General features: G+C 38.1%; 1 protein-coding gene across 2 annotated transcripts; it reads right to left on the bottom strand.

Annotated features, from left to right (window-relative positions):
• Positions 1-3,494: 3,494 nt before the first annotated feature.
• Positions 3,495-11,679, bottom strand: LOC109221726. 2 transcript variants are annotated; one of them, XM_019386185.1, is made up of 16 exons: positions 11,442-11,679; positions 9,567-9,665; positions 9,362-9,469; positions 9,093-9,128; positions 8,673-8,789; positions 8,409-8,492; positions 8,187-8,305; positions 7,681-7,782; positions 6,943-7,059; positions 6,789-6,854; positions 6,450-6,516; positions 5,759-5,812; positions 4,500-4,589; positions 4,297-4,323; positions 4,148-4,174; positions 3,495-3,946 (listed from the first exon to the last, which is right to left on the bottom strand). In XM_019386185.1, exons 2-16 carry the CDS (start codon positions 9,609-9,611, stop codon positions 3,836-3,838), a joined length of 1,170 nt encoding a protein of 389 aa, XP_019241730.1. In that variant the 5' UTR covers positions 9,612-9,665; positions 11,442-11,679; the 3' UTR covers positions 3,495-3,835. The 2 variants fall into 2 exon arrangements, with proteins under 2 accessions (XP_019241730.1, XP_019241731.1); XM_019386186.1 differs by lacking the exon at positions 11,442-11,679 and adding an exon at positions 10,437-10,611.
• Between the last annotated feature and the right edge of the window lie 6 nt (positions 11,680-11,685).

An 11,685-nucleotide genomic window follows, 5' to 3' on the forward strand; every position in this document is an offset into this window, starting at 1 on the left:
TATCTGACTTGTCGAAGGTGATACTATCTTCGAGGTCATCGTACCGTTCATGAGTGATCGACCGCTTGAGTTTGTGTGTAGTGGTGAATTTCACATGGTTGATTGTTGCCTCGTCGCCTCCACCGATGATCATTTGGATAGGGCGAGCGGGAGAGGGGGGCTTTGGAGGTCCCTGGGGTTGTTTGCGTCCACGGGCAAAGTTGGCTCGCCCTCGGTCGCTCATTAGCTCTTTCAGGTGTCCCTAGTTCAGCATTCTCACCACCTCCTGCCGCAGACCTATGCAGTCTTCGGTCTTATGACCCCGCTCCTGGTGAAATTCACAGAGAGCGTTCAATTTCCGAGTGTTTGGATCGGATTTCATCTTTTAACGGCCATTGTACCTTCGTGCCGAGCTTCTCCAGTGCGTACACTATTTCTGAAGGGGAAACACAAAAATTGTGAGCAGATAAGAGTGGAGGCATACCTCTTTCGTTACGTTGAGTCCCTGTGTGACGGGTCGAGCCATCCATGTGACGAGGCGGTGGTGGAGCGGCTGTTCTGACGTAAGGCTGATGTCTTTCTCGGCCGAAATGGGGACCCAATTGATCCCTTCAACCGTCATTACGACGATCTTTCCTTGATTCTGCTTGAACTGACGTCAGCCGTTGGATCGGACCGTTGAGGTCGTCCTCATCGGCTCTTACCTCGGCACAATAGGCATTGTGAATTTCTTCCCAGGTGGTAGGAAGATATGAGTCTGCTCAGTAGTTTTATGGTTGCTCTCGACTCGTTCCTGCTCAACCCGTTCTGGAAGGCCGTTACCGCCATCCCCTTTGATACATTTGGTAGGCTCATTCTCACCATGTTAAACCGGGCGAGGAAGTCTCTGAGTCCCTCGTCGGGCGATTGCCTAACGGTGAATATCGTTCACCCTGGCTTCCGCCTTTTTAGCCCCTGCGTGAGCGGTGATAAACTTGTCCGCCATTTCCTCGAACGTTACTATCGACCGCGTCGGCAGTTGTGAGTACCAGGTTAGGGCTCCCCCTGCTAGGGTTTCGCCGAATTTTTTCAGTAGTACTGACGGTACTTGCTCCTTCGGAAGGTCATTGCCCTAGACTGCTGTGGCATAGTGAACGATGTGATCCTCTGGGTCCGTAGTGCCATCGTATATCTTCAGATACGGTGGCATTTTGAAGGTTTTTGGAATGGCATGGAGGGCTGCTCCTTCGCTATACGGCTGTTCAACGATTCTACCAGCGTCTCGTTTCGGTAATAACTTTAGGACGCCTGGTATTTTATCGACCCTTTCTTGATGCTCCTTCATCTGATCACGGAGCGCCTTGTTTTCGTTTTCCATTTCTTCCATTTTCTTCAGAATGGCTGTGAGTGTGTCATTACCTGCATCATCAGTGGCGTGAGTGTTACCTGTTTAGGGGGCCTCTTGTTCGCCAATGGTGGTTATGATATCTACGTGTGTGGTATCTCTGTTCTCCCTTTGGACGGGTTTATCGAGTATGTTGTTCAGAGTGTTTGTTAGCCACTCTTCCAGTAGTCTTTTTATTGCTGGTGGTGCTTCCTCTGTTGTTGACGTGGAGGCTCCCTTTTCGTGTGAAGCAGTTATGCTTTCGTGGGGGGAGGCGAAGCATTCCGCCTGGGTGTGGCATTCAGTATCGCGTTTTCATCGTTTTCTCTGCCATCTTTGTTGATGGTGTTCAAGATGTTGGTAGTGAGACCTGCTATCGTTTTCGACCTCGCATCTTCTTTTCCTGCCATTGTTAGTGGTGCAAACGAGGAAGAGATGCGCTTTTTTCTTTATGATCCAGAAAGAACTATAGCTTGAACTAGAAACCTCCCCACAGACGGCGCCAAATTGTTTGAGCAAAAACAATCGATAACAACTTAGTGGGGTGAATCTTAGTTGAGCTTAATAAATCCTAGAATAAATAAACGAAAGTCTAGTACAGCGAGAAGAATTTAATAAGGCCAACCAGTGAACTTAATGGCAGTGTATATAATATCATGAATGTGCAATAAATACAAGAAACAACAATGGTTATAATGAGAAGGAATTGCCACCCAATGATTATGTGATTGAGTGATTCTTCCTTTTGTCGACACAAAAAGGGTCTGCAGTTGATATGAATGTGAAATCTAAAGATTTATGGATGAAGGTTAAACAACATGTGCTTAGATAAAGTGAATAAGACAATTCTTTCGTATATTCCCTCTCTTCTCTTACACTGTGTTCTTCGAAAAAGGCAGATCCCTTTTTTGTTTACTATCTCCTCCTATTTATAAGGGACCTTTCCCAAAAAATCCTAAAAAGTACAACATAAAGAATATCCAAAAGGCATATTCTTCCTGTCCTTTTCTAAGTTTAAACTACCAATACTATCTTATTTCAGCTGCCCGCCTCTGGTCGTCGTCCTTTGCCACAACGACCATAAGTCGTTGTGTTGTAATGACTCCGTCCCATGTCTTGCTAATCCGTTGCCGTGGTTGCCAAATTTGGACCAATACACTTAGGCCCCCAAATACTTAGGGCCCCAAAATCTATAAATAATATATATAATATTTAATAATTATGCATTATTGATAGAATTTATAAATCATAAAATAGTTATAGCTAAAAGTTTTGCACATCTTAAATTGTAGTTACTAGTTGTTTCCTGTCTTTAATTCATCCCAACTTAAATTGATTGTCTTACCATGTTAGTTTAAAATAATTTTTCTTAATTCTTTGAGTGCCTTTGTAGATATTTTTCAAGCTACTTTGATAAGTAACTATTAAAATTCGTCCTTAACATTGAGTGACTCTTGAAACATAGTAATTACTACAGTATCATTTGTTTCAGCTGATATTTAGAATTAAAAGTACTAAGAAAAATTATATAAGTAGAAGAATACTCTAATAGGCAAACTCAATCAGGTAAAAAGTGTTAATTCAATTACCGTTAACAATTTTTATATCAATTGCCTCGATTGAAAAAAAATTTCAAAACTATATCAATAAATTTCAACATGATTACACAAGAGAGATTGAACAAATTGGTTAGACATTAGCAATAATTAAAATTGATTATAACCTTTTTAGATTTCGATAAATTATAAGAGTAAAAAAAAAATAATTAAAAAAATTTAAGTCCTCACTTTTTATTTTTCGCCTTGAGCCCCATATTATGTTGATCCAACCCTGGGTACATCCCACGTTAGAATGACAATCAACAAATCTGATAGTAGCAAATCCTTCAATAATAACCAATAATAGAAAAATCAGATTTCATCGTCAATCCTAGGATGTTAGAGTTGGTCTGTCCCAAGTAGGATTACCTTCTAGATGAGGTTTGGCTATGGCGGCAGTCTACTCGTTTGTTTGTTTTCTCATTACTCTTTTTCCTTGTCATTTTCAATTGGGATGAGGCTGTTTTTCCTTCAACATTGTTGCGATTATCATATTAGCTTCTAACTGCAGATATAAACTTTTTTTCCATCTCAATTATCACCACACAAGAAAATAGAAATTAAAACCAACGGCAATATAAGGTGACCAACCAAGCCTAGTTACAAAAAAATGATGTACATGAAAGAGAATTGAGAGAAAAATGTTAGAAGAAAATTAATAAATACATTCAGCACAAAAACTAGGAGAAACTAAACCTATCCAAATAATGAACAAATCATTGGATTATGGGGACTAATTTAAGAACTAATCATCTGACAGGAACTGGTTGTGATTGAATGCCACAATGCAACAGACGATAACCGATTTGTTGAGTCATTGTTAGCCCATTGATTGAATTTCAGATAACCTCATCTACGCTTAAACTTTGACTTTCTCCTTTGTTCATACCATTGCTTACGTCTCTGCCTTAGTTTTAAATGGATCTGGCCAGTTCTTGTCCTCCTTCACAGCTCGTGCCCACCGGTCCTTGAATATTTGCAGTTCATACGTTGATTGTCTCCGAATCTGTAAAATAAGGGATGATAGCGGAAAATAAGCTTAGATGGAAGGCAGATTGTAATGCAGACAACACGAGCAATGGATGTTATACCATGCAAAAGCTTAGAATTGTCATCTTAAAACATGCAAAGCTTTGAAATGTCATCAAATACAGAAGAGATAACTGAAGGGACAAAAATACGAAATTGTACAAAGCAAGACTCTCACCTCAGATCTCACGTCAACAACGTGTCTCTGTAGGTCAGAGGAAAAGAGAATGAAATTCAAGGACAAGAATTAGCAAAAACATCAGCAGCAGATATATATGTATATTGAGAAAATCAAACTGCCGAAGCACATAGTAGAATGGCATATACCTTCACAGACTCTTCAGGGTTTGAATCCTGCACAAAAGACAAAAGTATGGTTAACGGAGGTAGATTGAAGCAAACAACACGATTATACCGTAGCCTCTATCTGTAGTAGACTGTAAGTACAACTTATCTGATATACTTGAGATGATTAATGAGGAGATCCACAAAAATGAGCCTTTAGCCTTCAAATGGATAAGGAAAATTACCTTTTTCAAAGATTGGCCACCCAAAGTTTGAATGCTCTGGTGAACTACATATTCACTATCAACTACTCCCACCTTTTTGGATCGATCTCCCTACAATATTTAAATTAAAGAAGATTTAGGGCTGTTAATGAGCTCATCATTTTAAGAGAAATAATGATGAAACTATTAATAAAGTCCTACTATATAACCTCAGCACAAGTAAGACCCTAGTAGCTTATTGTTAAACTGCAATAATAATGCACTAACCCACACCCATGGCGCTTGAAGGTGATGAACATTAGCAACATCAACATATCAAGTATCCAATCAATCGTTGCCCTAATGGCATCTAAGTCTAGAGGAAGTGGCTACGATGAAGAGTCTAGCTATGTTAAGCAGTCGGGCTGTTTAGCTTTACGAAAATTTACACCCCGTAAAAGGAAATTACCAGGACATCTAGTCCCAGCTATTCATCTCAGAAAGCCAGCAAAGGCTAGCAATTGGTGTTTCCACACTGAAAGAGCTAACATTACAAGCTAATAAAAACATCGAAATTTTTTTTTTTTTTTATTTGATGAAGTAATGAGTTTTTATAGAAAAGGGCATCAAGAAGATGCAAGAAGTACAAGAAAGACGGAAAGAGTCAGCTTTGATACAAAAAAGAAAAAGAAATACTAGGCTAAAGCAAAAGAGCTGACAAAATCCAAAAAGTTAATATGACAATCTACATAAACATCGAAAAATGTTTTGTAACACCTCAAAAAGGCAACAACAACAACCCAGTAAAATCCCACAAGTAGGGTCTGGAAGGGTAGAATGTACGCAAACCTTACCCCTACCCGGAAGGGATAGGGAGGTTGTTTTCGAGAGAGCCTTAGCTCATAACACCTTAAAAGGCAACTACCAAATTTAACGAAGAGCTAAACTGATGATGTTTTTATGAGGAATTTGATGGATTAGGAATGATTCAAAAAAAATTAAACTTGAAACAGGTCATAAAGTGATGATGTTTTTGTGAGCCAGGAGTTCGATGAATTTGGAATGATTCAAGAACATTAAACTTGAAACTGCAGTTTTAGAGAGGAAAGAGAAATGTATAGCAATTTAAATTTCAGAACTCCTATTGTACACTCTAAAGCAGACATTCATGAAAACTAGTCTACCATCAGCGGAAACAAACATAAAAGCATTCACAGGGACGGATGAGAGGTCCATATTGTAAATTAACAAGTCGAAAAGAAGTAAACCAAAATTTAGCAGCCACAAAAAAGTTAACTCACCTGTGCACAATAACCAAGTTTCATGTCCATTCCCCACCCATGAACGAGATCATTCTGACAGGAAAGAGCAACGATTAGAAGCTTAATTAAACAGGAAGAATCAGTACGAGACCGGAAAATGAAACTAGTTAGGAGTGTGAACAAGCAGATAGTGCGTCCTGGTGACATGCCAAAAGTGCAAGTGAAAAGTAATCCAAGTACCAAGTTGAGCTTTGCTAATTTAAGTTAAAGCACATTAACAGTATACGAGCATTTCAACCCAAAATGAAAATAAACATTATCATAAGATGAGAAAATACAACAATTTAAAGAAACAGTTTAAGTTGCAATACAAACAAGACATAGTCATCATCTCTACGAGAACACTTCTCCCCACCCCAATAAGTAAAATGTAACATAGAACACAGGCACACACAGTTGAATTCTGATCTTTAGTCGCCAGAATTCTTAGAAGGGACCATTCATCGGGATGATCAAATAAACCGAGTAACAAAAACTCAAGCACTCAATCCAAACACTTAGAGAATACTCTGCCTGCCTCTTTCAAATCTATAAATCCAAATATCAAAATCCACCACTCTTCTCAAATTTACAGTCCTATACCTGATTATGTTATAATTAAGTGTATATGTTGCTTTAATAACGGTCTAAAAGTGGTCTGGCCTCAGCTCAGAGAGAAACCAAGTTCTACCTGTATCAGATGCCAAGCACAAAGCCACGCAGATCTTGAAAAGACCGGAGCCATTCCCTCCACAAATCTGTAAAAGACAGTGAATAAACCCATTCTGTTAATGACATAGAACAGAAAATTTCTGGAAGAACTCTCATCTAGTGAAGGCACTAGAGAAGTTAAATATTCTCAAACTCTTTTTTGTAGAACAAAATTGTAGGAATAGAGAGTATATAACAAAGGGTCAACTTGCAACCACGGGTCAACTTGATCATCAAGAACTGAATGCAAAAGCTTATCCTAACCAACCAATGCCCAAAGGCTAATAACAGTCTGATCAATTAATTGCATTATGCTTACCCGCTGCATGGGGGCCCTTCGCTTTCGTCTGAACACTTTGTACTACCTCTAATATCATAGACCCTTCTGCAAAAGGATTTGTGCATCAGTATTCTTCCAAAAGAGGCGGACTAAAAGGTTGAATTTGCCCGGTTGGATCACCAGAAAGACGTACCTGTGGAACCTGTTTGTTCTGCTTCGTATGGTGATTCTATGGTGTATACCAGTAGAATTCGGGTCTAAAGCAGGCTGAGAAATTTCCAGTCCTTCAGATTTCACAATTTCAAGGTACCTAAATAACAAAAGGATGCAATTGAAAGAAACTTATAATTAGCGAAGAGACGTATAAGAATCGGTGTTATTACGATAAATAACAAACATCCTTCTAGGAAAGCTCCCTAAAAAAGGAAGCATGGTTAAAGAGTACGCAATAGAAAACACCCATTGACTTGATAATGTAAATGCAACAAACTGTAGATACTCCTTATCAAAACAAACTGTAGATACTAAATGAAGCAACTGCAAATAGTTCATCTCCTAAAAGCTTGGAATGACAGGGAAACATGTCACAACTTTTGACGCCAAATGCTTGAAATAAAAGAGAACAGAAAAACATTCAGGATTATAGAAACAAAATCACTACTGATTTATGTTTAAAATGACTGCTTATTTCTTTAAAAAAGGTGTTCATAAAATCATTATTCACAATAATCCACCAGGAGTAAATGACTTGCATCAAGTGCATATATTGACTCAAATGATTACATCTGCTTATTTCTATAAAATAAGTTCATAGAATCATTATTCACAATACTCACCAGGAGTGAGTGACTTGTATCAAATATATCTATTGGTAGATTAAAAAAATTAAGATAAACAAAAGGCCAACAGAAAACTTGTTTAATCATTCTACCTTCCAGGATGGAAATTCTCCACACCCAAATCTTCATCCCAAAGGAAAATGTAATCGTAGATTGAAACAACTGCAGGATGTAAAAATCTCTTTGCAAACCACCTGCATCAAAAATTAATGCACAACAATGCTGAGATATTATTTAGCATAAACCATACAAGCTACATGCAGAGCTCCTCAGTAAGAAAACTTTGCATAAAAAAGGAGGCCATATTAGGTCCTTAAAGTACAATATGTCATCATTTGTTCAGCAAAGGGTAGCAGGGTATCATGGATGGTTATTATGATGCAGGCTAATTTCTAGCAACTTTTTTGGATTAGTAAACAATAAGTTTTATATCAATGAACAGCACAGTCTAATTTCAAGCAACTAATGGACAAAGTATTACTCTGCTTTCACTGAAATCACACTGCACGTCAGTTGAACGGCACTTCTAAATCACGCCAAAATTGCAAGTAGTGCTCAAAATTTTCTAATCCATGATAGAATATAGTGTGTTTCTTACCATTTCGTCTGATTGTGAGCAACAATATGAATGGCATCTTTACTCCATTGGAGGTCCTCCCACCCATCAACATTACCATCATAGTGGAATAGAATGACAGTAAAATTCTCTGAAAGAAACTGAATATAACAAAATTAGGCTACAGATAAAAATAAGGTAGTGAAGTCGGAAGTTACTAAAAACAGAAAGTTGTCCGTGAGAAACTTAAATTAGATGTTATACCTTTTGGACAAGAGCGTCAACGTTGCTCTTCTGATTAATGCCAACTGGAACTGCCAACAAGTTATGGCAGCTAGAATTGCTAGCCTGAAAATGGAGACACAACATTGCCACAAATTAGATGCACGCAGCCTGGAGGAAAGAGTGATAGACAACCCAGCGAGAGGAAGAGATGGTCTAATATCTTGGATAAGCATGGTAACAAATAACATATCAGTATCAAAAGAAGGTTGCTCTATATTTTAGAGTTAAAGGGTAGAGTAAGACCTTTGCCTTTGACTTCGAACTACTTGTTGACCACAGAGGCTTTAACTCAAGATCTGATCTTGCTTGGATAATACCACGAGGCAAACTGTTCAAACTTCTCATATCCAAACTAGGGTCCTGGTTGAAAGAATAAACGGCATCCAAGTGACATGAGAATTTTGTATGGGCAAGCTAGTTCACACAAAAGCCAGAAAGTTCTATTTTAGGTGCTGAACCTAAGCACATCATGCTGCGGCCACTCTATCGCTTACAGTGCTCCGTTGCTTATTTATGTTTCGCATCGGTCAATTTAGATAGCAAGAAATGCCATTGATGAATTAAAAATTTTGGCTTCAAAAAGCCAATCCTATTGCCTCTACCTTGTGCTGTAAGGTATAGAAAGCTAGAAAATTTTGAAGGACGAAACAAAAACATAACTACCTGCGAAGAATAAAATGGATCCAATCTCGACTCTATCTGAAAAGGTAAACAGGGAAGAGAAAATGCTCATCATCAAAACTTTATCAAGGTTCAGGTAAACCAGAATTAGAAGGTCAAAATAGAAACTTAAATGCCAAAAATGTATCAGCCAGCTTCTCCGTATTACATAAAAGGAAACATATCTCTTATTCTTTCACATTCAACAGTTTAAACATCAAAAGCAGAAGTAGCAAATGTTAGCAAATCAATACAAGTACAAGCACTCATACCTCTGTCTGTTGATACTGATAATTAGTGGTCCTATATACAATAAACAACATAACTATACAGATGATCCACATAAGCGGTTGCTGTCTCATCTTTACTCCACATGCTCCCTGCGATTTTTTTACAAGTTACATATAATAAACATATGCATTATTTGCCCAGATAATCAGGTCATTAGTAATTCCTAACCACAATGCATTAACATACCCCATCAAGGAACACACTCCTCTTCTTCATCAGAAGCACCGCCATAACTTAAATGCCTGTTGAGGGCGAATACAAAATCGAAAAAGCTCTCATTGTAAGCTGCACCAAAAACACACTTATGAACGACTAATGCTAATAAAGAATCTACTCAAAATATATATAAAGACATTGACAATTATCTCCTTTCTTCAATCCATAAGCTGATAAACATTGTTTCTAGTATAGGATCTCCAAAGGAATTCCCAATCTAGCAAACAACGTACATAAGGAAAAGAATGTTGTGTTAGCTGTTAGTTTGACCACAACTGGAATACTAGATGATTTCTTAGCGGAGTGTCTAGCGGAAACAACCTATGTTTCCTCTCTGCCCTTCCAGGATAAGGGGAAGGCTGCGTATATCCTACCAACTCTAGACCCCACTTGTGGGATTACACTCGGTTGTTGTTGTTGGAATACTAGATGATATTAATATCTGCATAAGATGGCCTAGTAGCTCTCTTCACTCAGCCTATATAAACCTGTTATCAAAGCACATAAAATCTCTAAACAATCTTTTATGGTACCTTTTATGGATAGAAACCAAAAAGGCTCTACCCACCAACATTCTAAAACCTGAACAGGTCATAAGATGACGAGTTACCCACACGAGTACATAATCAAGACTCAGGACGCGATATATGCGGTGAAATGACCGGTCATTTTGCATTCTAGGGTCCCTACTGGTTGCTTGCCGTGGCCTAGCGGTGGTGAAAACTATGTGAGACCAGGAATTAGGTGAATGAAGTAGGTCAAAACTATGAGAGAACCAGCAAAGATAAAAAGGCTAGGTAACCTCTTTCCATCTGTCTATGTGTTGGTGGATAAATTTACCGGGTGGAAGATAACATGTGGAATAATCGAGGTGTCCAAATTGGCACATTTTCCCTGGGGGAAGGCTCCCCCAACCCCCGTGAGTCCCGTCTTGCCCTGCCTTGAACTGGAACTCGGAAACTACACTACCGTTATCAACGAAAACAAAGTAGTTGCAAGTTCAGACAGTAGCCAACTATTACCATCATTCACTCCCTCCATCCAACCCCACCCACAAACCGACTGAAAAAAGAAAAAGAAAATCTTTTTTAGAAGAGGTTGTGTTGTCAATTGGTAAGATGTCTAGTTTGCATATAATACAGAATATGACAATAAAGTGACACGCAGGAGTTTTGCAAAGTTGACAAACTCCAGTAGCAGTTGCCACCTCATGTATGCCAGAATTTCTCTTAACAACAATTGTAGTTCACATCAAGACTCCCCTAAAAAGGTCCAACCGACAACTTAAGTTTTAAACTAACAAATAGGAATTGTTCTACATTTATCTATGATTGAACCAGAAAAAAAAAAAAAACATCAGTCTTTCTACAAAAAGATTATTATAATTGAGAGTATCGTAATTCCAAATAAAATAGAAGAAAGGATGGTGAAATTCCTAAGACTACTTTTTTTCTACGTTTTACAAAAAAGATCACGACCCCAAAACGAATTCAAACTATTAATGAAAGAAATTGATGTTTTTAACAGGATCCAAAAAACTAAAAGGAATTCAGAAAAATAGGGGAGAAAATTAAATGAACAGGAAAACGTTACTGAAAGAAATTTGTTTTCAAGATTACTACACTGAAACATTAAATGCATACTTAAATAACAACTAATTAAGCACACAGACTAGCATTAATACAACTAAAGTGCTAATAAATCTGATCAGCTCACGCAACCTAATAAATTCTAAAAGACTTAAATCTGTTTTCATGAACCAAACTCCACCATGGGCTTAATTGTCATTGCACAACAACATCCATGGCAGCACAAAAAAAACCAAGAAAAAGATTGAAAACATACCTCAGGCTCAGAAACTGAAAACCCAACAAGGGTTTGAACCAAAAAACAAAAGCTGCTAACAGCTTCAGATACTTGAACAGTGAAAAAAGGAGTAAACTTTAAAGAACCAAGTTAAGTATTTGTCACAAAACAGAATATTAGGAACAAAAGCTATATGTATATGTATGTATAGGTAATCAGTAGATATGGAGAGAAGTGAACACAAGGGTGGCAGTGGGTATGGGTGGTTTTAGGGTGGAGGGGT

Source organism: Nicotiana attenuata, unplaced genomic scaffold, assembly GCF_001879085.1.
Source record: "Nicotiana attenuata strain UT unplaced genomic scaffold, NIATTr2, whole genome shotgun sequence".
Taxonomy (NCBI): Eukaryota; Viridiplantae; Streptophyta; class Magnoliopsida; order Solanales; family Solanaceae; genus Nicotiana; species Nicotiana attenuata.

Bases quoted from the DNA above. Each gene is read 5' to 3' on its own strand.
- LOC109221726 (XM_019386185.1), bottom strand. From the start codon at position 9,611: ATGGCGGTGCTTCTGATGAAGAAGAGGAGTGTGTTCCTTGATGGG. The intron at 7,060-7,680 runs GTAGAATGATTA...TTTGTTATTTAG, and splicing joins GAGAATTTCCATCCTGGAAG to GTACCTTGAAATTGTGAAAT. The intron at 4,590-5,758 runs GTGAGTTAACTT...TAAATATTGTAG, and splicing joins AACTTGGTTATTGTGCACAG to GGAGATCGATCCAAAAAGGT.